The 25,517-nt window shown below is 49.1% G+C and overlaps 1 protein-coding gene across 2 annotated transcripts in view; it reads right to left on the minus strand.

Moving 5' to 3' along the window:
* The window catches only part of SNX29 (sorting nexin 29), a 543,934-nt gene that overhangs the window by 28,504 nt on the left and 489,913 nt on the right, over positions 1-25,517 (minus strand). For both annotated transcript variants that reach the window (XM_082858190.1, XM_082858191.1), the window contains one exon: positions 24,349-24,488. In XM_082858190.1, the coding sequence (XP_082714316.1) occupies positions 24,349-24,488 (140 nt within the window). The remainder of the gene's footprint in view (positions 1-24,348; positions 24,489-25,517) is intronic.

The following is a 25,517-nucleotide window of genomic DNA, read 5'->3' on the forward strand; positions in this document are numbered from 1 at the left end:
TCCTGATAATAACAATCATAGCAGCAGCAGCAGCAGCAGTGGAGATGGCAAAGCATATATCGCGCTTACCATGGGCCAGGCACTGTTCCAGGTGCCATCCTCACTACAAGCCAGCAAGCCCGGTGCTACTGTTAACTCCATTTTACAGACAAGGAATCTGAGACCCGGAGACGTGAAGTAACTTGATCAAGGTCTGATGGCTAGGTGGGGGCAGGGTCCAGGCTGGAACCCAGACCTGGCTCCCAGGCCCATGCTCTTGGTCACTGTCCTATACTGTCTGCTGAGGTGGGAACCAACCTCCCTCTTTAACTTGCACTCTGAATTATAAGGTCAGCCTTCCCAGGATTAACCACACCTGAGATCACTGCTGGGAACTGTGTAGCGCAGAGGTCGTCAAGCTTTTGTGAAGGGCCAGATAGTAAATATTTTAGGCTGTGAGAGTCACACAGTCTCTGAACCACTCACCTCTGCCATTGCAGTGTGAAAGCAGCCACAGACTGTACATAACAGATGGGCGTGGCTGCGTTCCAATAAAACTTTATCTATGAAAACAAGCAGCAAGGTGGACCTGGCCCTGGGGTTTTGTCTGTGGACCCCTAGTTTAAGCAATAATGGGGCCAATTTTGAACCATCCACTCTCCTTTATTTGGAAGCCACAGGCCAGAGAAGGGCCACAGTCTGGGCTCAGAGAACAGAAGAAAACAGCCAGACCTTTGTTTTCTGAATGTACAGATTCTGGAGGAAACAGGCTCCTCGGTCTGTTTCCAAGTAGCTCTTTCCAAAAAGCCCCTGCTGGCAGAGGCCCCCATCACTAGCTCCCACTGGGAGCCGAACGCTGCTCCCTCAAGACACACCGTCTACAGGAGGGCAAAGTCCTGCTCGAGCCAGCGAAGTGGTATTATATCAGCCCATGAGCCAGACAGAAATAGTCCCGGGGGTGGAGCCAGGCGGGGGCGGGCTGGGAAGGTGACTGTGTATCTGGTATCGGGCAGCGAGGTGCCGCAGTCCGTGTGCACTGGGAGGCAATGTCGCCCCCTCCTTGGGGCTGCAGGGCCTCCATGTTTAAACAGGTCCATATGGCAAGCCAGCTACTCATCAAAACTCTGTGGAGCTATTTGGGACCAGGGGCTTTCTCCTTGACCCCCCCCCACCCTTTTTCCTAATCATTCCTATTTCTCTGGGGGCTAGCAGAGTGTGTGCACTTGGTATCTGTGCTAGTGGAGTGGGAAGAGCGTGCCTGGGCTGTGGAGCCTCACAGAATGGCTATGAAAGCCCAGTTCTGCCGCTTCCTGGCTGTGGGAGCTTGGGCAAGTTGCTTAACTTCTGTGAGCCTCAGCTTCCTCATCTGGAAATAATGTGCACAGAGAATGGTGAGGATCATATCTAACAGCTGCTGATTATTGGGCCCCCCCCCACGGGCAAGGGGCGGTCCACACACAGGTGGTGTGTTATCGCCTTGATGGTCAGGGTTCTTCTCTGAGGAACTAGCTGTTAGTGACCTTCCCCACTTCCTGGATTTCTGAGCCTGATCTACATCCCTTGCTACACCTACCCTCTGGGATTCGTGCAGCTCCGAAATTCTTCAACTTGAATATAAATGAGTTAGTTTATCATCCTTCCCTCGGAAGCTCTGGGCATCCCACCGAGGACATCTTGCTGAATTCCCTGGCACGAGGCCCTGGAAGGGTTTAGAGCTTGAGCTTCGGAATCTCGGCTCTGCTGTTCACCAGCTGTTTGACCCACAGCAAGTGACCACATCTCTGGGCTTAATTTTCCTGCCCCTATGGAAAGGATGGTAAGTGAAGATAATTCGAGTAGTAGCTCTCTCAAGGGCTGTAGGGAGAAATGAATGGGATCTCCCACGAACCCACCAATCCCAGGGTCTGACAGGGAATAAGGGATGGCACTGATTAATAAACACCTGCAGGACAAATGAGCCACTTAATGGAGTATCCTGGGAGAACGGCCCTGGTCCACGCAGTGTGCACATGAACATTCCATCCAGGCCCCAATAAGGGACCCGCCTCTTCAGAGACAAAGGCTAGAAGGAAGTTTAGAGTCTCCACAGATGACAGAGACTTTGAGTTTCAGCAGACAAGCCCCAGGACCCCTTCCAACATCAGCTCCCCTTTCCAACACTCTTGACGTTTGCTGCCCCGAGACTACAGGGTCTGCCTCCCCGACCTTGCCTGAGTGTCAGGGGACACCTGTCCCTGGGAGCCCTGAGGCAGTTCTCAGGGACAGTCTAACACCCTGAGCTGTGCCCTGGGGTTAAGGAACCAGGTGTCTAGTTCCCGGTTGGTGCTCACGCCTCCCCCTCCCTCCTGCCGTGTGTTCTCAACGACGAAACCTTATTTTAAAATCTAGGACTGTGGACTTACTTTTCACAACAGCCTTCAGCACCCAAACCTGCTGAAAGACCTTTGCCCCTGCTGACGTGAGCAACAGGAATTCCTGTGGCTTCGGGATGTGACAAGGCAGAGCTGGAGGCCTGGAGTCCAGGGCCTCTGCAGCTGAGCTGTGGTGTGACCTTGCCTGAGCCCCTTCCCTCCCGTCCCCCACCTCTCTCACCGTCTCTGTTCCTCATCTGCAACAAGACGGCACCGGATCCTACCTTTGTGACCCAGGGCAAAGGGACACGAGTGTTCCTGTAGCGTGGTAAGAGACCTTTCAGCCTAGACTGCCCTCCTCCAAACACAGAGAGATTCCCTCACACCTCCACCCCAGGGGCTGGGAGGAAACGACCTGGGAAATCTACTCTACAATCCCAATCAAACCCATGCAACCCCCAAATCCACTAATCCATCCTGGTGAACATGTTACACTCAGAATGCCCTACCAACACAGCTGGAAGCGTGTCTAAAGAGAGACGACGCCTGCTGGTAGCGGTAAGGCACACTTCCCACTCCACGAGGAGCGATAAGCTGGGGCCATGCAGAAGATTCCTGTGCATGTCTGATCTCGTGGCTCAGTGGGCGTGGAAGGCTGGCCCAGAGCTGTCACAAGCTTCTGACACAAAAATTTACCACAGTAGTTGGCTGTGGCTTTACAACAGACCTACCGAACGAACATATGTTTGTCCACATATGTTTCTCTTCCTTCAGGAAACCACCCTCCCTCCTTCTGTAACCATCATGCTCAGTCCATGAGTCAAGGTGGCTGAATGCCCCTCCCCTCTGGCCCGAATTCAGCTAATCAAGGCACTCCATTCCCTGGGCCACAGTGACTGGCTTGGAGACGAGCCAATGACCCAAAGCTCGGCCAGTCAGAATCCTCCCTGGGACTTCAGCAGAAGCCAGTGAATAGGATACTTATTCTTCAGGGCCTGCATCTGTAGGGTCCATAAGAGCCTGTAGCTGCCAGGGGCCATCTTCCATCTGATAGAGAAAACCTGCTTGAAAATGGAGCCAACACAGTGTCCTGCTGACATTATATGAAACTTTGGATCCAGCCTGTGAAGCCACCACTATCCCTGGGCTTTATAGTTACGTGAACTAAAAAGTACTTCTTTTCAGCTGAGGATAATTCAAAGTAGGTTTCTTAAATTTTACAAACCAGAGTCCCTCATGACATATGTCATGATTCTGGGGCCTTCAGGGACTCAGATATTTAGCATTTTGAAGGCCTAGCATGGGTCCAGATAACCTGACGAGAGGCCTTTACCTCATTTTTCCACTTAGCTAATAATTTATTTTTGTAAAAAGCAGTGAGAGGGCTTCCCTGGTGGCGCAGTGGTTGAGAGTCCGCCTGCCGATGCAGGGGATGCGGGTTTGTGCCCCGGTCCGGGAAGATCCCACATGCCGCAGAGCGGCTGGGCCCGTGAGCCATGGCCGCTGAGCCTGCGCGTCCGGAGCCTGTGCTCCGCAGCGGGAGAGGCCACAGCAGTGAGAGGCCCGCGTACAGCAAAAAAAAAAAAAAAAAAAAAAGCAGTGAGAATATAGTGTTTCCATGCATGAATGACCTTCGAGTCAGAGGCCAGGGATCAAAACCTGCCTCGGACCAAAGTCCATGCTCCTAATACTTTGCCTTCGAACAGCACAAGCTGAGGAGTTAGACCCAAGTTCAATGCCAGCTCTGAAACCTGCCAGCTGCGTCATCTTGGGCAAGTCCTTCAATCACTCTAGGCCTCAACTTCCTCATCTACAGACTGGGAATAAGGATGGGTCCCACCTCTCTTAGAACTGCAGATGAAATGAGGTCCTGCCTGTAAAATGCGTAACACAAGCCCTGACACACGGAAGGAGCACCGGGTGACATGGCTGAATCTGAAATGGTGGCCCCTTTCAGGGATCAATCGGCCTGGGAAGAGACAATATTGCAGAATTTGAGCTAACTGGTGATTAGGTCTATCTCTGCTATACTAATTTGAAAAAAAAAAAAAGAAAGAAAAAGAAAACAGAGAGAGGCAGTGTCCCAAACAGGAACCCTTCTGGATTTATCAGATAAGTCTCCTTAAATGGACCTCTCATCTGGGGAGGTCCCCACTGTGGGGAATCAATGGAAAGTAGCTTTTGGTTCATTACAATAAACATTCACTGAGCACTGGCCATTACCCAGCCCTGTGCTCCACAGCAGAGATAAAAGGCGAGGGGGGTTCCTGCCCTCTGGATGGTTACACTGGAGCGGGTGAGAGACACACGTCCACGTGGCAGGTCAGCACGAGGCGCTAGTGGCCTCGACGGAGGGAAGCACACGAGGTGATGGGAATCAGGAGAGGGCCCCGCCACCCCTGCCTGATGGTGGTGGTAACAGGGTATCAGGACAGCTAAAGGAAGACTTGACAGGGCCAGATGGAGACGTGGCCAAGGTATGAACTCGGGAGAGAGACCGGGCCGTGGAGAGAGGTTTGGCAGTCCCTGCTAGGGCAGGGTGGTTAAAAACCACATGACAGAGCGGTTACGACCTGGGACCCTGGAGTCACACACATCTGAGTCCGAGATGCTGTCCCCATTACTATGGATGGATCCTTTGGCAAGTTCATTAGCCTCTCCGAGCCTCAGTTTATTCTTCTGTAAAATGGGCCTAAACATGGTAACTGCCCTCAGAGGGAGTATTACAAAAATTAAGCAAGATAATTCAAGCAGACAGAGAGAATTCTGGCAGACAGAAAGTGCTTGATAAATGCTGACCATCATAATTCCTAGTAACATTCCCCGGCACTGAGCATTCACTCCCTGACATAATACATGTTTACATAGCATACTCTTCTTTGCACGCACAACTATTCCATGATACTTTGGTGCAGAAAATGTAAAAGAAGACGTCCAGATCTGGGGAAGATAGAGTAATCTCACCCCACCCTGGGCCTCCCACCAAACGTGGCTATAAAACCTGGAGAGAATGCACGAGGCAGCTATTCCAGGAGCCTGAAAAGTCATAGTAGCAGGTGGACTGAGGAAGGTGACCAGAATTTGATGAACCATTAAACCTCAAGTGAGTTCACCATTGTTAACGTCTGGAATCCTTCAGCCTGGACTCAAGGGAGCCGGACACCTGAGAGTGGGGAGGGTGTGGACAGAGAGCGCTCTGGGCGAGCCCTCTGGTTCTACTCAAGAGGCAGCAAAGGGGGTTCCTAATGGTCAGAAAGAGTAGGGGACACCCGTGTTTCTTTTCTTATTTTTTTTAGTTTTGGCCATGTTGGGTCTTGGTTGCTGCGTGCAGGCTTTCTGTAGTTGCGGCGAGTGGGGGCTACTCTTCATTGCGGTGCACGGGCTTCTCACTGCGGTGGCTTCTCTTGTTGTGGAGCACGGGCTCTAGGCGCGCAGGCTTCAGTAGTTGCGGTGCTCGGGCTCAGTAGTTGTGGCTTGCAGGCTCTAGAGCGCAGGCTCAATAGTTGTGGCACACAGGCTTAGTTGCTCCACAGCATGCGGATCTTCCCGGACCAGGGATTGAACCCGTGTCCCCTGCACTGGCAGGCGGATTCTTAACCACTGTGCCACTAGGGAAGTCCCCTGTGTTTCTTTTCTCTCCTTCCTCTATGCTCTCATGCCTCAGTCTGGGCCTGAAGCACCTAGAACTCTGAGGAAGGGTGAGGTAAGATGAATAACAGTTCCCTAAAGATGTCCTGTATTAATCCCTGTTACTTTATATGATGAAAGGGTCTTTGCAGTTTAAGGCTTTGAGATGAGGAGATGATCCTGGATTATCTGGGTGGGCCCGGTGTGATTACAAGGTTCTCATAAGGAGACTGGAGGTCAGAGTCACAGAGCAGCTGATGGCAGCAGAGGCTGAGTGATGCAAGGAAGGTGCCACAGCACGGGCAGCTTCTAGAAGCTGGAAAGTGTAAGCAAACAGATTCTGCCCTAGAACCTCCAGAAGAAACCAGCCCTGCTGACGTCTTGACTTCAGTCCTGTGTGACCTCTAGAACTCGAAGGCAATACACTTGAGCTGTCTTAAGTCACTAAGTTAGCGGTAGGTTTGTTACAGTGGACATAGGAAACTAATATGGGGGAAATATTCTTCAAATGAAAGAGCTGTGGTCCCACAAGGGCAGGACAAACCCTCAGTGCTTTTTATCTCTCTGTCCTCCTGCACTTGGCCCTGGACACGGATACAGTCATGGGAGGTATGTGAACCTTAACCCAATCCTCACACCTTATCCAAAAGTTAACTTGAAATGAATCGCAGACCTAAATATAAAATTATAAAACTTTTAGCAGAAAGCCTAGGAGAAAACCTTTGTGACCTTGGTTTAGGCAAAGAGTTCTTAGACGTGACACCAAAAGCATAACTTGCAATAGAAAAAGTTAAGAAACAATTTCAGCAAAATTTAGAAGCTTTGTAAAGCAAAAAACACTTTTGAAAATGAGAAGACAAGCTACGGACAGGGAGAAAATGTTTGCAAATTACCTACTGACAAAGAACTTGTATACAGAATATATAAAGAACCATCAAAACGCAACATATCCAAAATATATAAAGAGCTCATACAACTCAATATCAAAAAAAACCTTATTAAAACATGGGCAGAAGACCTGAATAGACATTTTTCCAAGGAAGACATACAGATGGCCAAGAGGCTCATGGAAAGATGCTCAACATCACTACTCATTAGGGAAATGCAAATCAGAACCACAATGAGACATCACCCCACAACTGTCAGAATGGCTATTGTCAAAAAACCCCACAAATAACAAATGTTGGTGAGGATGTGGAAAAAGGGAACCCTCGTTCACTGTTGGTGGGAATGTAAATCAGTACAGCCACTGTGGAAAACAGTATGGAGGTTCCTCAAAAAATTAAAAATAGAACTACCACATGACCCAGCAATTCTACTTCTTGGTGTATATCAAGAGGACAAAAACACTAATTCGAAAAGATATATGCACCTCAGTGTTCACAGCAGCTCTATTTACAATAGCCAAGACATGGAAGCAACCCAAGTGCCCATCGACAGATGAATGGATAAGGAAGTTGTGGCATATACATACAATGGAATATTACTCAGCCATAAAAAAGAATGAAAATTTGCCATTTGTAACAACATGTATGAACCTGGAGGATATTACACTAAGTGAAATAAGTCAGACAAAGACAAATACTATATGTTTTCACTTACATGTGGAATGTAAAAAATAAAGCAAACAAATGAACATAACAAAACAGAAACCGATTCACAGATATGGAGAGGGGTGGGGGGAGGGGCCAGATACAGGAAGGGGATTGAGAGGTACAAACGACTAGGTCTAAAATAAATAAGATAGGGATTTCCCTGGTGGTGCAGTGGTTAAGACTCTGCGCTCCCAATGCAGGGGGCCCAGGTTCGATTCCTGGTCAGGGAACCAGATCCCACATGCATGCCACAATTAAGGAGCCCACGTGCCGCAACTAAGGAGACCGCCTGCTGCAACTAAGACCTGGCGCAACCAAATAAATAAATAAATATAAAATAAGATATAAGGATGCAACGTACAATGCAGGGAATATAACCAATATTTTATAACAACTTTAACTGGAGCATAATCTATAAAAATAGCAAATCACTATGTTGTACGCCTGAAACTAATAAAACATTACAGCATGTAAATTATATAAATCAAATATACTTAAGAAAAACTCAACAGTAAAACAACAAACAACCCAATTTTTAAAAATGGGCACAAGACTTGAATAGATACGTCCCCAAAGAGGACACAGCAAAGAAACATATGCACACGAAGAGATACTCCATATCGTTAGTCACTAGGGAAATGCCAATGAAGACCATGACAAGATACCACAATGGATCCTTTCAAGTGGCTAAAATAAAAGCTGTGACAACACCAAACACTGACGAGGGTGCAGAGCATCTGACACTCTCACACACTGATTGTGCGAATGCACAATGGCACAGCTACTCAGAGACACAGTTGAGCAGTTTTTACATTTACCATATAACACAGACACCCCACTCTTAGGTGTTACCCTAGAGAAATGAAAACTTAAGTTCACATAAAAAGCTACACACGAATGTTTATATTTGCTCCATTCAAAGTTGTTGACAACTGGAAACAACACAAGTGTCTCTTGTGAACAGATAAACTATGGAATATCCACATGATGGAACACCACTCAGCAATAAAAAGGATCAGACAACTGATATACCTGCCAACCTGGGTGAATCTCAAAGGAGCTGTGCCAAGTGAGAGAATCCAGTCTCAAGAGCTTAGATACTATGTGATTCCATTTAGATGACATTCTCGGAAAGACAAAACTAGTGATAAGAACAGAGCAGCGGTGGCCAGGGCTTAGGGATGGGGGAGTGTGTGACCATAAAGGGACAGCTTTTGGGGGGTGATGGGACTGTTCTTTATCCTGATTGTGATGGTGGCTACTCAAATCTATATATGTGTTAAAATTCATAGAACTCAATACAAAAAAAAATTCCATTTTACTATATGCAGATTTTTTTTTTTTTTTGCCTGTGCCACGCAGCTTGCAGAATTTTAGTTCCCCAACCAGGGACTGAACCTGGGTCCCGGCAGTGAAAGCGCCAAGTCCTAACCACTGGACCACCAGGGAATTCCCTGTATGCTGATTTTAAAAAGAAGTTTTTTAAAAAAGTCAAGGCCAGCAGGACTCCGGTCAATATATGAAAGATACTAACTTGGCCCTTGCCCAGAATGCAGTGGAATGACCCCTCTCTGAGCCCCATTGCTGATTTATGGGCTCTTGGGGCTCTAATCACTGGTCTCCCTTCCATCTTCTTACTAGTTGAAATATTACTTGTCATAAAACTTTACAGCTGTGTTTCCCCCACACCCTTTCACCTTCTACCTAGAACAAGTTATTCATCTGTGGTAGTTGAACAAATGGCCCCCATTATTTACCCTCCTGTGTCTTGTCCTTTGCCCATGACTCTGCAGAGCTCTCCTGCTCTGACTCTGGTCTCTGCTGTGGACGTGTCTTGCCCGACATGGGATGTTAGCCAACGTGACACAGTCAGAGCTTGGAAGGTGCTGCAGTGTTTGGGTTTTCCCTGTTCTCACTGTCTGCCGTACATTCTCAGGCTGGGTCGCTGGTCCCAGCTGCCCCATTATTCCCAGTCAAGGCCATCCTGGACCAGCTGACAGCCAGCTGATCCCCCCAGACATGGAAGCAAATGTAGCCAAGATCAGCTGAGCCTCCTGGCCCATCACCTAATACGTGAGCAATACGTTATTATTATGGTACGCCACCAAGGTGTCAAGGTTGTTTATTCCACAGTATTAACGTGGCAGTAGGTAACTGATACATCACCCAATTAAGTAACCATTCTCAGTTACCACTCAGAGATATCATTTGAAAAGTGCAAGGGGAAACGCAGAAAGCTGTGAAATTGTTTGACCCACTGAGAAGAAAGCTGTTACCGAGGTTGATTATAATGCAGTGGAATAGAATAATTCTGTCTACAACGAGCAATCAACTTCTCGTGTGTTGTGGTCTCACCCCCTGATGTTAGAAAACTTTTATTATTATTATTTTTTACTAACACCAAATCGGATGGAGGTTATGGTGCCAAAGATAACTTAATCGGCTTCCCTTGCTCCAAACTGAATTTTCAGATGCTCCAATGTCCAAGAATAAAAGACCTGAAGTAGGGCAAGCGATTGTAATAATCTCGAAGCTGCCAACTCAAATCATTTTGAGACTGAAGTGAGAGCCTGAACAAGGAAGTAAGTGAAACGTGACTGCAGCTAAAACAGCTCCCCTTGGAGAAGCTCCTAGTAGGTGATACTTCATGTAATCCTCGTAGCAAGGCAGCAAGTTCTGTGCTACTGGTCCTGTTTTACAGATGGGGACACTGAGGCACAGAGAGGCCAAGGGCACAGGCCACTAGGTAGTGCAGTTGACATTGAGCCCAGATCTGTCTGACTCCAAGTCTTGCTCTTTTTAAATATAAAAAACGTATATCTGTGTATAACTGAATCACTTTGCTGTACAGCAGAAATTGACACACATTGTAAATCAACTATACTTCAATTTAAATAAAAAAATACTGCTCTTTCAGTTAGATACCAAGCTGCTGCTTAAATTCTGTAAGAAATTAATAACAGAGCTCTGGCTCATCTGTTACCATGCTATCTATCCATCATACTGAACATTACGGGGGTGAACAGAAGGTCTGCTACTTCAGAGGAACCTGGCACTTTGCTGCCTGGTCACTGGGCTCGGCAATCTAGGGCTTGGCCATGGGGCTGCCATCTTTACACTAACATGGTCACAGAGCCTCAGCCTCCCAGATCAACTTGACTGATATTTGGGGAGAAAGGGACCGCGGCTGGGAGAGTCACAGAGAAATCTATACTATCCTCAACGAGTGTGCTTGCTGTGTGTTCCTCTGGCCATCATGCCGTAGCTCCAAGGTCTGCCCTGATCCTAAGGAGCCAGAAATGAGCTGTGTATCCTGCTAACAACGAAAGCAATCATTTTACTCCCGCAGCCGCAGCTAACCCATTAAGTGCTTGCTACGTGCCTGGTGTAAGTGCTTCAGCACTGTCTTGTCAAAGCTCTGAATCAGCCTTCTGAGGGAGGGCCTATTCTCAGTCCCATTTTACAGATGGGGAAGTCAAGGCACAAAGCCCTTAAAGGGTCTGATCCGAGATTACCGAGCTAGTAAATAGCATGGCCTCCAGTGGAACCCAGGCCTGCGTGACTGCATCTCTTTCTCTTAACGATGATGCCGTTAGCTTGCACCTTTAATGTGGAAGTCATAAAACACGCCGCATCCCAAACCCTGAGAGAATGGCTTGCTTCCTGTCACATTAGTAATTTCTCAACCTGCCTTCCCAGAACAAGCTAGTGAGGAGAACATCCACAACTCTGTCACATTAAGTTCTCACGTGTGAAAAAGAAAAATAAAAACAAGGGATCACAGTCAGCCCGTGACCCGCTTTATCTTCTGAGTGATGCCTGCTAAGCCAGCAGATGACGCGTTCAAAGGAGAGTGTTCCCAGGGCCCAAGCAGGACTTCGGTTCTCCTTTCTGGTCCAGTAAAAACAGCCACTATTAGATTCATGAAGAACAAGAAGGGACCGAGGCTCATGAGCAAACCGGTTCAGAATGGGGAGGCGGGTGGAAAGTGTATGAGAAACAGGTACCTAAGGCGGCTTTTCTCAACTGGGTCAGAGCCCTCCTGAGTTCCTGAACCCGCCTCAGCCCCATTTCCCTTCCTTTCTGCAACATTTACTTTGGGAGTTAATCCCAAAGAGGCGGAGAAGGGTAGGACCTTAGACAAGCAGCGGCCCTACAACAGCTGTGCACAGTAAGAGGCCACGGTGGGGATAGATTTAAACCAGTGGCCGTAGCCCACGACGGAGACCCTCCAGAGGAGAGGCAGGTGGCCAAAGACAAGTGTGACAAAGCCAGGCTTCCTTTCCTAGGGGCGTGGAGGACCCACAATTAGAATCCTGAACTTGGAAACAGCCCATCAGAAGATACTTAGGAATGCTGTATCATGTGCTTCATTTTGACGTAATGGTGACACAGAGTGGAGGCCGCCAAACCATACAAACGCAGCTTACACTCCCCAGTGCACCGCCTCCAGCTGTGAGACTATGGCAGGTCACGTCACTGTCAGAGGCTCAAGTCTCCTCCTGTGAATAAAAGGGACCGACCTCAACCAATAATAACACCAACCTCAGAGGGTAGATGTGGGCACTTAATGAAAGAACAGCTCCTTGCCCATTTCCTGGTGTATCCTTCTTATCTCTTTCTTGGCAATGGAACCACAAGGGTTTGCAGCTGGTTCTACAAGATCCAATGATATACCAGCTTCTTGGGCTGGATCAGGGTTTCTCAACCTTGGCACGACTGACATTTGGGTCAGGTGGCTTTCTGTGGTGGGACGCTGTCCTGTGCACTGTAGGATGTTGAGTGGCATCCCTGGCCTCCACCCACAGCTGTGATAACCAAAAATGTCTCCATTCATTGCCAACTGTCCCTGGGGTTGGGGAAGAAGGTAATAATGCCCCGATAAAGTCAGAGGCACAAGGAGACCCAACAGGGGTTAGCAGGGCAGGAGCAGTGAGTGAGAAAAATGAGCAACACGAACAAACTCATAAGAAAATGTCCCACAGCAGCTGCTCTGCACAAAACCCCTTCAGGTAAATTGCCCTCAAGAACAGAATTTGTTCCTTGAACTTAACAGGTGAGATTACCAGACTTCCTTTTCAACCCTGACAACCTGTGACCAATTTCCTGGAATAGACACAACTGTCCTCCAAGGACCCACGTTCCTCTTACTAAGACGAAAACCACATAATTACTGGCTGCGTTCTTTTTACAGGTAAACAAGCACGGCCTATGGTTACACAAAGATGACAAGAAACAAAAGAACCACCCTAGAGAAGACATGGGAGACTCAGGCAGGCGCTTTGCCTGGAGGAGCTGAACATCTGGCTGGCCAAGGGCCTCTCTCTGGGAACACGGTACCTTCCATACAGAGGGAGAGGGCAGGACTGATGGGCTGCATGCACTTGGATGCTGAGCTGACGTCTACCACCCGTGGCCTGTGCTGGTGGACCCGTCACTCCTCAGGCCTTGGTCAGAACCTCAGTCCTGAGTGCCTGGGGTCAGAGCTACCCTGGCAGATATCTTGTCATCACTGTCCTCTGGAACTGAGTGGATCACTGCCTGCTTCTGCCCTGCATTTCTTCAGGTGTGAGACAGATTCATCTAACGCAGGCCCTTTGGGCTCTAGAAGGCGTGTGATATCCAGTGGGCCACGTGCAGCCCACAGCTGTTGTGTTTGGCCCACAGACAAACTAGTTGCCAGCTAATCTAAAAGTCAGATTTTATATCAAGATGTGGGCTTCTGCCATCTCTTGGAAAATCCACAGATCGGCAAGCTGCAGTCTCACGTGATGATAACCAACTAGGCTGAGTAGTGGTCAACTCTTAGACGCGGTCTCTGAGCTCCACTCCACACCCCTCTCTATCGTCCCAGCTCACTGGCTTTATTCACTTACATGACCTGCCTGGACCCTACAGCCATCTGAGTTTGCCATGGTCCTCCAGTCAAGAGGGATACATTTGGGGTACCTGTCTGCTCTGTTGACCCTGGATGCTGGGAAGGTGCCAAACCCAGATAAGCAAGATGCTGAAAGATCACAGAAATAAGTCAGAAGGCAGCCTCCCACCGGGGCATATCTGTCCCATTTAGGGTGCCAGTCCTGGTGGTGAGGTGCCTCCTTTCCCAATAATCACCTGACTAATCATGCAGGTAAGAGGTGGAAGCTAAGAGACAATGACAAAGGCTGAAATGGAAAAAAAAGACTGGTACAATTTACCCAAGTCTGTTCATGGTCCCCCTCTGAGCTGGGGGTGAGACATCAGTGCTTTGCCCGCAAACAAAGCACCAACACATCAGAAAAGGAGTCAAAGAGTCTGTAATCCCAGCTGACCTCTACCTGATGTGAGTCATTCCAGGACCCCTAAAGTGTCACGGTTCCTGAAAGGGGGGCCAGGCACCAGCCCCGAAGTCACCAGAGCTGACTCCCCGGGAGGAAGCTTTGACCTGTGCAAAGTGCTCCACACCAGACTAAACTGCCCCATCCTGCGAGACAAGGCCAGCGGTCCTTCAGGACCTCGGACAGCTGCCAGGTCCCCAATGGGTCCGGGCAGAGCGAGGCCTGCCTGTGGAAGGCACGCATTTCTAAGCAGGGCCGTGGAGCTGGCCCGCCCCCCACCAGGAGGCCTGACAGGCAGCTGGGGCTCTAGCAGGCGCCTCCCCCTGCCGCCCTCGATGACTTGTTCTCGGTGGCAGGGATGCCACCACAGTTGCGCTGCGCCACCTGCTCCGTGGTCCTCAGCCAGCTTGGCGGCGAGGAAGGAGGACAGCTTGCTATTCTTACTGCTCTGGGACTAGGTGTTAATTTGGCAGCTCCTTCACACAGAGGAAGCCTTCTTTGGGAAACGCTCTCTCCCCTCGCAACCCTGACCCAGCTTTCTCCAAGTTTCCGCCTCCCCTCCCCTCTGCTGTGCTGGCTCCTGGCCTACTCTGTCCCAGCTTCCACCCTGCCACCTCCTCCTGTTTCTCTGGGCGCCCTTCCCCACCTGTGACACCCATTCCCCAGTTCATATTAGGGAACTGTCTCCCAAGGAGTGTTTCCAAAATCCTGAAGGACGTGACTCTTTGGGATTGGAGAGCAAAAGTCAGAATTCCTGGGTGTCTTCTCGGAAATTCCCCAACTCATACGTTATTCCTAAAAATAGTCCCAACATTCTTCATACTATTTATTCATTATTGTAGAACTCTAACATGATCTGCTTAATAAATAAGAAATATTAAGTTCCGTGGTATTTCACTAAGAATCGTAGCCTAGAGCAAATATTCAAACGCTGGGAAATGCTAGCGAACACTATTGGGTCATGTTCGGATAATAATGCAACATGCGAATCTCCTGTGTCGAAATTGCCAGTTTAAGGACTTTTTGTGCTTCCAAAACGTATTTCTTGGAATGCCACTCACAGCAGTATACTATGTACATAAACTTATTGGTATTTATTTTATTTGCAAGAATGATTCATTGTTTGCAGCAGACAGAGCCATGAACACACTACTTATGGCACGGCATCAGCTAAAGGCAAGACTAAGTCGGTAGATCGTGGCCGCTCCTCTCCTGCGAGCTCCTGCCCCGGTTCCTGGAGCCGCCGGCCTTTGCCTTCAACTCCATGCGTGGCACTTGCTGCTCTCGTTTTTGCCTCATCGGCGTGGATTCCTTCAAACCAGGGACTGTTACACTTTAATTTCACAGGAGAATGACAATACTTTTTCCTGATTTCCTGACTGATCTTTCCTGAGACCTGGAAAAACTTACGTTTCCTGAGAAACGGAGTCAGGAATTCACGCCCGATGCCAAGCCACAGGCTGCAATGCTAGGAGACGCTCAGCTCTCTCTCCTGCCTTGAGGACCCCCCAGAGAGTGGTTTCTAAATCCCACGCCTCATGCTCACCTCGCTGCTCCCAAACCAGTTTCCCCTCCGTCCCCTTTGCCCAGATATTTAGCCTCAAAATCTTGGCATCGTCTGGCTCAGGCCCTCCCACCCTTTCTCTCGACTCTTACGAAAGCACCCTGCCCCATCTCCCCACCACTCTCACTCCCCCCGCCCCCAGCTGCCAGTGGGATGCTCCTAAGGCATGGACCTGAGCTCAGAGACCTGTGAGGGCTCCCTTCCCAGAGACCAAGATGGTATTGGTTTCCAAGACCTTCCACCCCCAGCTCCCAGCCCTGCCTTCCAGGGCGTCCTGGCCACAAGGGCAGCACTTGCTCTCCGCCAGTGGAGAAGAGGGCCCCCCGAGCTTTGCAGCTGTTCTGTATATCTGGACAGAACATCTCCCCCTTCATGCCTAACAAAATGGTGAGTATCAAATTGGCATGAGAGGGTAGGGGTTAGTGATATCTGTCAAAATTTAAACATGTACCTGCCGCCTGAGCCAGAACCGCTTCTAAAAATAAACCCTACAGACCTACCTGCCAAACTGTACATCTAGTACATCTATTTGAAACATCCCTGGCAATACGGTTTGAGGGAGAAAAATCTGGAAACCTCCTAAGTGTTCAGATGGAGCGATGGTGAAATAAATTATGAAACAGCCACTGCAGTGAGTACTCTGTAGCTTTCAAAGGGAATGAGCCAGCTTTATTAAATTAAAAAGGCAAACTACAGAGGGCTGGGTAGAGCCTGGCTTTGGCTTACATAAGTATTGACGATTTCTGCAAAGTTACATAAGAAACTTGACAGCGATCACAGGGGTGGGGGGCACGATGCATAGCAGAGTGGGGTGTGATGTTTACTTCTCCTTCTTATATCTTTCTGTTGCGTTTCAGGTTTTTTTTTTTTAATACCATGATTTTATCACTTCCTCCAAAACGTCTGCTCCCCAGACTCTCCTTTTCCCGTGCTCCCTTTCTGCTGGTAGAAAATAGTTACGCACATACAGAGCTTACTGTATGCGAGGCGCTGTTCTACGAGCTTGACATGCATGCGCTCGTGGAACCCTCTCGGCAGCCCCAGGAAGGGATGCTGGCAACATCTCCACTGTACAGAGGAAGACTCTGAGGCACGGGAGGGCTTAAGTTAGTTGCTCGAGGCCACACAGCTAGTCCATAGCAGAGCTGGGCTACAAACAGGGCAGTATGACACCTGTCTAGGCACTCTGCAAATTCCTAGTGAATGAAAACAGGAATGAGGGAAAGAAATGCTGCCATGGAATGATAACATGACCCACACACCTGCTGACCCTGAGGGCTGGGGCGCTGTCTTAGTCATATGTGTAATAATACCCCCACCAACCTCCCCACTACCCCAGGGGCCTCCATGGAGCAGCTGCTCAGGAGACATTGGTTGACTTGAATACAGGGCCGTCTGTACGGAATAACTTGGTGCACCTCTATATCTGCCTGGTCTGTCAGGACCCTGGGTGTGTCATAACTCTCTTCTCTCACTCCTGACAACCAGTCCTCAAATATGTCCAGGGTCCAATCACCCTGGCCAAGCCACCACCCTCCTCCTGCTGGGCCCTACAAAAGCCTCCCCACCTGGCCCCGCCGATTCCATTCTCTACCCCACATCCAGAGTGAGGTTTTAAAAACACAAACCAGGTTATGCCACATTTCTGCTCCAAACCCTTCAGTTTGGAGTAAATCCCAAAGTCATTGTTACAGCCTCCGAGGCCCTATGTGATACGGCCCTGGTGATGTTTCCAGCCTCATTCCCCTGTTCTCTCCGTTCTGGCCAAACTGGCCTTACCTGACACACCAAGCTTGCTCCTGCTTCAGGGCCTTTGCACTTACTGTTCCCTCTATCTGAACACCCTTCCCCCAGAAATTCACAAGGTCTTCTCTCAGAGACGTCTTTCCTGACCATTTGGTGGAAACACTGCCCATGCGACTGTGACTCTCTAGCCTCTAACTATGCATTACTTTTCTTCAAAGACCTTGTTTAGCAGTGTATTATATGTTTATTTTCCATTTCCCCGACTCCATAAAGGTGGTTTATCCTCTTTTTTCTGTTTTGTTCTCTGTTACATCCCCAGTGCTTGCTGAGTCCTTAGTAGGTGCTCAATAAACACTGACTGGATGAAAGAGGTGTTTGCTGAACACAAGCCCCTTTGACAGAGGCTTTCCGTGCATCCGCTCAGCAGCGTTTCTGCCCTGGAGATGCTCCAGGTTCTCCTACTTTTTCTGGGACTTGCAAAAGCTGCACGATCATCCTCTTCTCCCTCCTCTTTGTAGAGCTGACCTCTCCCCACTTCACCACCAAACAGAAAAGAAACGGCAGGAGTAGAACATAATTACTGTGACCAGTGGGATGCACAGGGGCTAGGGAGGCCATCTCCATATCAGAGAAGAGTAGCTGTCGCCCTGGTCATTTTCAGAAAGGGTGATTCATTCTGATCTCTGTGGGTGGGAGCACTGAGGGTGTGGAAGACCAGAACCCTGGGGACCGCACTTTCTCTGCATCCCTTAACACGGCCCCTGAAATAGCCAGGCCGGCAGATGGAGGTGATTAAGTGCCATTTTACATATCATCTCTCCAGGCGACAAGGTGGCAGGTCTCCCTGGGGAGGGGCCTCCAGGTAACGAGCTTCTGAGGAGTGGGCATCCTCCTGCAGGGGAGGCCTGGCCCCTAGTGGGGAGCACTGCCATCTAGGCCCGGCTGAGCTCTTGGGCTCCCAGAAAGGCCAGAGCCTAGCTGTCGCACCCAGTTTCCCTGGGGCAGGCCCTGAGTCACTCCATCTAGATGAGAGATCCCCACAGGGGAAGGAGGAAGGGAAAGACTGACTTTCAGAATAATTCATGTTATAAATCAGCATTTCATGAGCACCTACTATGTGCCCTGTATCTCAGGGAAGCATAGTGGACTCTTGCCCTGGCCTGCCATTTACTCTCACAAGGACCTTAGGCAACCCACTTAAATTTCCTGGCACTCCAGTTTTTCACCTGTAGACACGGATAGATGGATGGATAGATGGATAGATGGATGGATGGATGGATGGATGGATGGATGGATGGATGGACAGATGGATGAAGAGACAGATGGAGAAACGTCTGTAGGGTTTTTTGTGGGGCTTCTCTCCTGGTCTTTCTCACGAGTCTCATTATCAATGGCTAATGACACGGAGAAGCTGCTGTGTCCTGCTCTCACACAGAATCCTCACCTAACATCCCAGCAGAACAGTGATGTCAAATACTTATCTTCCCATTTTACACATAAGGAAACTAAGACCCAGAAAGGCTGGATCCTTGCCCGAGATCACCCTCCTCCTTCGTGGCAGAGGTGGTGTGGAACAGCGCTGACTCCCAAATTCCCACGCATTCCATTTGGACACCAGGGGTCTCAGCCTCATTTGCCTTCGAGGGCCAGGAAGCTGAGGTACGTCAGCGAAGCAGGTCCAGGGGCGACATGAGAGGGAGCGGCGGGTGAGGCGCCAGCTGGGGCGCACTCCTCCCATCCACAGTCACTCACATTGGTGTTTTATTTTAAAGCACAGCCCACACCTATCCAGTCTGCCAGTCTGGCCACACAACTGAGATTTTCTGCACAGGATCTGCACCCCTTTCTGGCCGCCGTAGACCATTCTGGAACCTGAAGGTGTGGATCAGCCCCAAAAGCAACGTGGGTCTAGGGCCCTAGGAAGGAACCACGTGACTCCTGTGAGCGCCCCTGGCAAAGCAGCGTGTCCGCCGGGGTCCACGTGATCCTGGTGTTACCCAGGCTGAAGCGTCTCAACCCCACGCCAAAGCCCCGCTCGCTGGGAGAACATGGCAGCTCCTATTTCAGCAAAAATATATTTAACAGCTTTGAGAGTAAATATGGCAGCAGATGGGGGTGGGGAGTGGGGAAAACATCGACTGTGTTTTCTGCTGAGAATCCGGTGGAGAATTTGTGCTGTGACCTACATTACTCTGGCTTCCACCCCCGGAACTTTTCCTCTCCCCTCACGGAATGGCAGAACATGATGCATTTCTCAAGGATGAATGACTCTGCAGAAATACGTTTTAATAACGTGCTAAATGACAGCACCACAAATCACTTAAGTCTTCACCGATCTGCAGTCCAGTTCCGCAGAATGAATTCTTGGAATCCTGTTCTCCCTTCGATAATGCACCTTCAAAGGAGCCCCTGACATTTCCCTAAGTAACTGCTTACATCTGCCATGTGTCACATCTTGGGGTTCTCGCCTTTCCCTCCAACATGCCAGGAGGATGAAAACAACACGGGGCCCCCAGAGGAAGAGGGCATTAGGGGGTGTTGTCTGCTCACTAGTTTGGAGGCAGGCTCTGGTCCCCACGTGGGCCAGACATACACAGGGTTCAAAATGGGAAAGAAATGGCCCACTTCCTACTGTCCTACTTTCTAATTCAGACTGCTGCTGGCATTAGCAAGGAAGGCAATGGGCGGCAGAGAGATCTGGAGAAAAAAATTGAACCTGCTGATTCTTCAACTCTCAGATTTGTGCAGATGGCAGAATCCTTGGAAGTCATGCTGCCCCTTGCAGAACACAGTGAAATACTGACACAGTGAAAAGGAAAGACGAAATGGAGACGTGTGTGTCAAAGCAGGTGCCATGGAACACCGGATTCCAGGCTGCATGAGCCTGAAGGTTTTAAGGGTTTCAGTGAAGAAAAACGAGCAAATTCTACCCACTAGGCTTAATCCCCTGTACACCTTCCGTCTCCCGCCCCATATGGGAAAGGCACCACCTTGAGTGACGCTCAGCAGCGGATGAGCTTGTTGAACACACTTTGCAGCACAGAGTGTGAGCAGTGCATCATGGGTGCCTCACAGTCAAAGCCTATATTGCTGAGCAGCAGGTAAGAGCCAGCACCACAAACTCAAGTGTCTCCAGGGGCCAGGCAGGTAATGCGAGTGACCATGGGAGAGAAACAGCCAAACGCTAACAGCGAATGGCAGGGAAGGCTCGGCTCAGTGCGCAGGAGGCAGCAGAGTGGCGGGCTCAGTGCGGAGAGGGCAGCACAGTCTGACTGTAGCCAAGTGTGGTCCAGTGGGAATGCAGGTGGGTATGTGCCTGCTCTGGCCGCCATAACAAGATACCACGGACCGGGTGGCTTCAGCAGCAGACAGTTATTTCTCACAGTTCTGGAGGCTGGGAAGTCCATGATCAAGGCGCCAGCAGATTCAGTTCTGGGTGAAGGCTCTCCTCCTGGCCTGCAGATGGCTGCTTTTTCACTGTGACCTCATGTGGCAGAGGAGAGAACTCTGGTGTCTCTTCCTCTTCTTCTAAGGACACTAATCCCATCATGGGGACCCACCCTTATAACCTCATCTAACCCTAATCACCTCCCAAAGGCCCCATCTCCAAATGCCACCACACTGGGGATTAGGACTTCAACATATGAATTTGGGGGGGGCGGGCACAAACATTCAGTCCATAATAGGGTGTGACCAATTCTGAGTTTTCCAGAGAAGGCTGATATATGATTTTTTAAAAAATGATACCTTCTAATTTTTTGATGTTGGCAACACTTTAATTAAGAAAAAGTAATAACATGGACCTAGAGATTACCCTACAAAGTGAAGTCAGTCAGACAGCAAAAGACAAATATCATATGATATCACTTGCATGCAGAATCTAAGAAAATGATACAAATGAACTTATTTACAAAACAGAAACAGACTCACAGACATAGAAAACAAACTTATGGTTACCAAAGGGGAAAGGTGAAGTGGGGGATAAGTTAGGAGTCCATGATTAACAGATACATACTACTATATATAAAATAGATATTAAAAAAAGAAAAAAAAAACAACAAATAACAAAACCCCACCGGAATAGGCAAATAAAAGAGGTTGGAGGGTCGGGCTCCATCCACAGGCTGCGGGTTTGTCACCCATGTCCTCAAGCCATGGGCTCTGGCACCAAACAGCCCAGGCCCCCAATGTGCTGGTAGGTAACCATGGGGTCACAAGGTAACCTCTCTGGCCTCATTTTCCTTGTCAGTATTAGGTGGAACCTTATGAAAGTGCCCTTTCATTGGCAACTTTGTAAGGCTCCATGTAATAAAATGAAGATATGGTGTCCACCTAATTAACAGGCTCTCAGGAAGACTGGATGAGGTGAAACCTACAGCCAGAGCTTATAGTAAATGCTCAATAAGCGAGGGGAGGAAGCCGGGCAAGGCCATCCTTAGTCAACAAGTCCACTCCTGTTCAGTAGCTGAAAGGGATCCTTAGGGCCCTGAATTAGCATTTGAAAGACCTGAGGAAATCTGTCAAGATTATAATAATCACACTTTGGGGAGTTTATTTCCTTAGTTGAGAGAGATGTTTTTTTAAGTAGGAATCTCTCAGGGTGAGATTCTGAGCTGTGACACCAGACCTGCTGTTTTCTGGGGCTGCACAGACAGGAAGTTATCACGTGGAAGCTCACCAGCATGGACAAACTGGGCTGCAGCTCACCTTCCATCACCCCCAAATGAAACAATCTGCAAGCTCCAACCTGTAATCCCATCTCACTCAAAAAAGACAAAGGAGGAGAGGGCAGCTAACTGTGGAACTGCAAGGAAAGCCGAAGGGCAAGCTGTTTAACTTCAACCGGGGTCGAGACCAGTGTTGAGTCCAGAGTCTCGTGTCAATATTGTGTCTCTTGCCACAATCTCCTACCAAAATGCTTTGTACTTTTTAAAGCCCATGAAATTGAACCTCACATTCTCTCTGCTAATTAGGCACAACGCTTTCTCTCTCAGCTCTCATCAATGGCAACCAGAGTGGCTGGGACTTCACAGCACGCCGAGACACTTGAGTTAAAGTGCAATTGTCACAATTCGGCGGGCTGATGTTTGGTACACTCTCCACCAGAGCTGCCTGGACCACCTGCCCTGGCAGTAGGGGCACCAGCTCTCCCGTACGAGGCAGCCTCTTCTTCTCACACGTGAGGTGGGCAAACTTTCTTAGCACTGGGGTCTCAGGACTACCTCTCGGATTCAATTTTCATCAGGAAATTTGGCCAAAACACACCTGACTCAGTGACAGGTTGATTTCCAACACTCATCACAGGCCAGGGGGCTGCCTTTAAAAGCTGAAGGGGACCTCCTCTCATGAACTATAGTGGCATTTTCAAAACAGCAAGATCAAGGCCCTAGCATCACAAATAACTGAGAAAAAGAAAAATTCAGCTTTCCCTATGGTATATTCTGTTTGGGGGGGGAAAAAGGCATCTTTTTTTATCACAGATAGCACAGTACAATTATACCTTCTCATAAAGGTCCTGAAACAACAATTAGAAAGACATAAGCGAGTGGCTTGACTGCCATTTCAAAGCCCTAAGCAGGTAAGAGGGGCAGCCCTGCCGATGTCTGTCTGGTTGGAAGTTCAACTTGGAAATTCTGGAAAGTGTGATGTCAAAGGCACACCGTTCCCCCCACAGACAGACGCAGAAATAAGCCCCGGCTTGAGTCATAGCATCACCGTTAGGACAAAACAGATCCCCAAACCCTCAGCACACCATTTAAAAGAGCTCTGGGGAAAGGAAACTCTTGCTTCATCCCAGCAAATCAGTGTTTTTCAAGTGACAAGTCCCAACCCACTTTCAGAGGCCCACAGGTTAGCTATATGGATTCTTACATCGATCATTCCCACTACGATGGTAACGTTTTAGAAATAATATACAGTTGACCCTTGGACAACATGGGTATGAGTTACACAGGTCCACTTACACACAGATATTTTTCAATAAATATATTGGAAAAAATTTTGGAGATTTGCAACAATTTGAAAAAAACTCGCAGATAAACTGCATAGCCTAGAAATATTGAAAAAATTAAGCAAAAGCTAGGTATGTCATGAATGCATCAAATACAATGTAGAGATACAAGTAACATACAAACTATATGTTAACTGACTGCTATGTCATTGGTAAGGTCAGCAGTAGGCTATAAGTATTTAAGTTTTGAGGGAGTCAAAAGTTATACACAGATTTTCAACTACATGGGGGGTTGGCACCTCTAACCCCTGTATTGTTCAAGGGTCGAGTGTAATTATATTCTCTGGCATCTGAAGACTTTATAAAAACTAAGGATGCTTCATCATTTGGGTTCCCTGAATCCAAGGGTATAAATGTCGCGGTGTGATGAGAGACTTATGAGAACAGAGGGAACTGATCAGTGATAACGTAGTGACACCAGTGAGGCCCACCTGCCCCCAAGGTGAGGCCCAAACACATGTTTCCCAGCGACGTGACCCAAGGAAAGTCATGGCGGGGGAGGTGTGGTCAGCATGCGGACCACCGGCGCGGTACACGGCATGTGGCGAGGTCAGGAGAAGCTGCTGCACACCGACGTGAGCAAAGATTTGGTTTCAGAAAAAGTAGCATTCGCTCTGTTAACTGCTGATTCTGAATTGCAATGATTTTGTAAGTGCTTAACATGTAAACTTCTTTAATTTTCTTTTTTTTTTTTTACTTTTATAAGACATATAAGAACAAGGAATTTATACCTAGTTTTAAGTTGGTTCATACTTAGGTAACATTAACATGAAAGTAATCTAAGCCGGCACCAGTGGGAGTCTGCGAGAAGTTTCCTTGGGCTCACTGCCCACATGCTGAAGAAAGCCTGACAGAGACCACTTTAGCTCTGGAACACCTGTGAGCTGCAAGCTTTCCTTTGCTCAAAATGTACCAAAGTATAAAACCACAGAGCCCTGCGTTTTTCGCGAGCCTCAAATCGACAATGCTCACTTGTGGGCTCATTCTCTCGTGAGCCCTTTAAACCCCCAGATGCCTTGACCCAAGTCTCCACATCAGCACCTCGCAGGCTCTGGGGCACAGCCGGGTCCTGGGGTGTCCAGGACGCAGACACATGCAACCGCCGGAGAGAGAAGGAAGGAGGTGTGGGGCGGAGCACGTGAACGCAGCCGGTACTCACATAAAGAAGGGCATCAGCTGGACCAGGGTCTCTTTCTGGGGGCTGGCGGCAAACTCGGGGACCACCTGGATGACTTTGTTCATGACGCTGCGCAGGTAGTTCTGGAGCTGCTTCCTGCGTTCCTCCACAAACTTGGCGTCCTGGGAAGACGGACAGACAGGTGTGCTCAGCTATGCTTTCCTCACCCACTTGGAGACGGACGAGCCGGAGAACACGCAACCATCAATCATCGCCACCCAGAGCGAGTGCAAGCGGTGCCTCAGGCTTTACACGTATGATCACGTTTAATAATGGGAGATGCTCGTGATAGTATTATTGTTAAGTGGGGGAAGGCAGGTCCACGAAACTTCCTACAGTGTGCTCCCAGGAATGAATGAAATCTCAGCACCTGCAACGTGCCGAGTATGGTGCTGGGACCCGGGACAGACCATAAACACACAGGGTCACTGCTGTGGCCCTGGTGGAGGTCACGGGGCCAGTGGGGGAGACACCGATAAATCCAGTGACCACATAGGTCAGCATATAACTATTCATCACACTCAATGCCACCCTCCAGAGAGGATGCTTAACTTTGCCTTCGTGGGAATTTTCTGAAATATGAATCAGTTGCCACTATTTAAGAAAGATTTCATTAATAAACAAATTCCATTTTCTCTGAAAAACTAGGAGAGGTAGCAGCGCAGTCCCACCCCCAGGGCTACTCCGGGCCGGGGCTGCTCAGTGCGCCCCGAGGCAGGCACAGGGCCCCAGATCCGCGCTCAGGACCCTCCTGACTTACACCGCCACCCACCCCTGTGTCTGCCTGGCCCTCGTCGGCAGGGCCAGCTCCTAGGCGTGTGCTCTGGTCAGTCCCTCAGGGTCAGAACTCAACCTGGGTGGTGATCTGCTGTCCTCATGTTGAAACTCAATCATTTTGGCACGAGGGACCTCACATCTGCCTGCTGCCCTGGGACCCACAGAGCCTGGAGCCTGTCCTGCTCATGTGCAGCTGCACTGGGGGCCTGGCTTAGACAGGAAACCAGGGCTGGTGTGGGGCAGGAAAGGCTTTCTCTGAGGAAGTGATGCTCCTTCTAGACTGAAGGCTGAGTGGGGTGAACAGGGGAGAGCAGAGCGAGGGCAGCAGAAGGAACAGGGTCACTCAGCTTCACAGGGACATGAGAAGCCTCACA

This window comes from Leucopleurus acutus, assembly GCF_964270905.1.
Source record: "Leucopleurus acutus genome assembly, chromosome: 16".
NCBI classification, from domain to species: domain Eukaryota; kingdom Metazoa; phylum Chordata; class Mammalia; order Artiodactyla; family Delphinidae; genus Leucopleurus; species Leucopleurus acutus.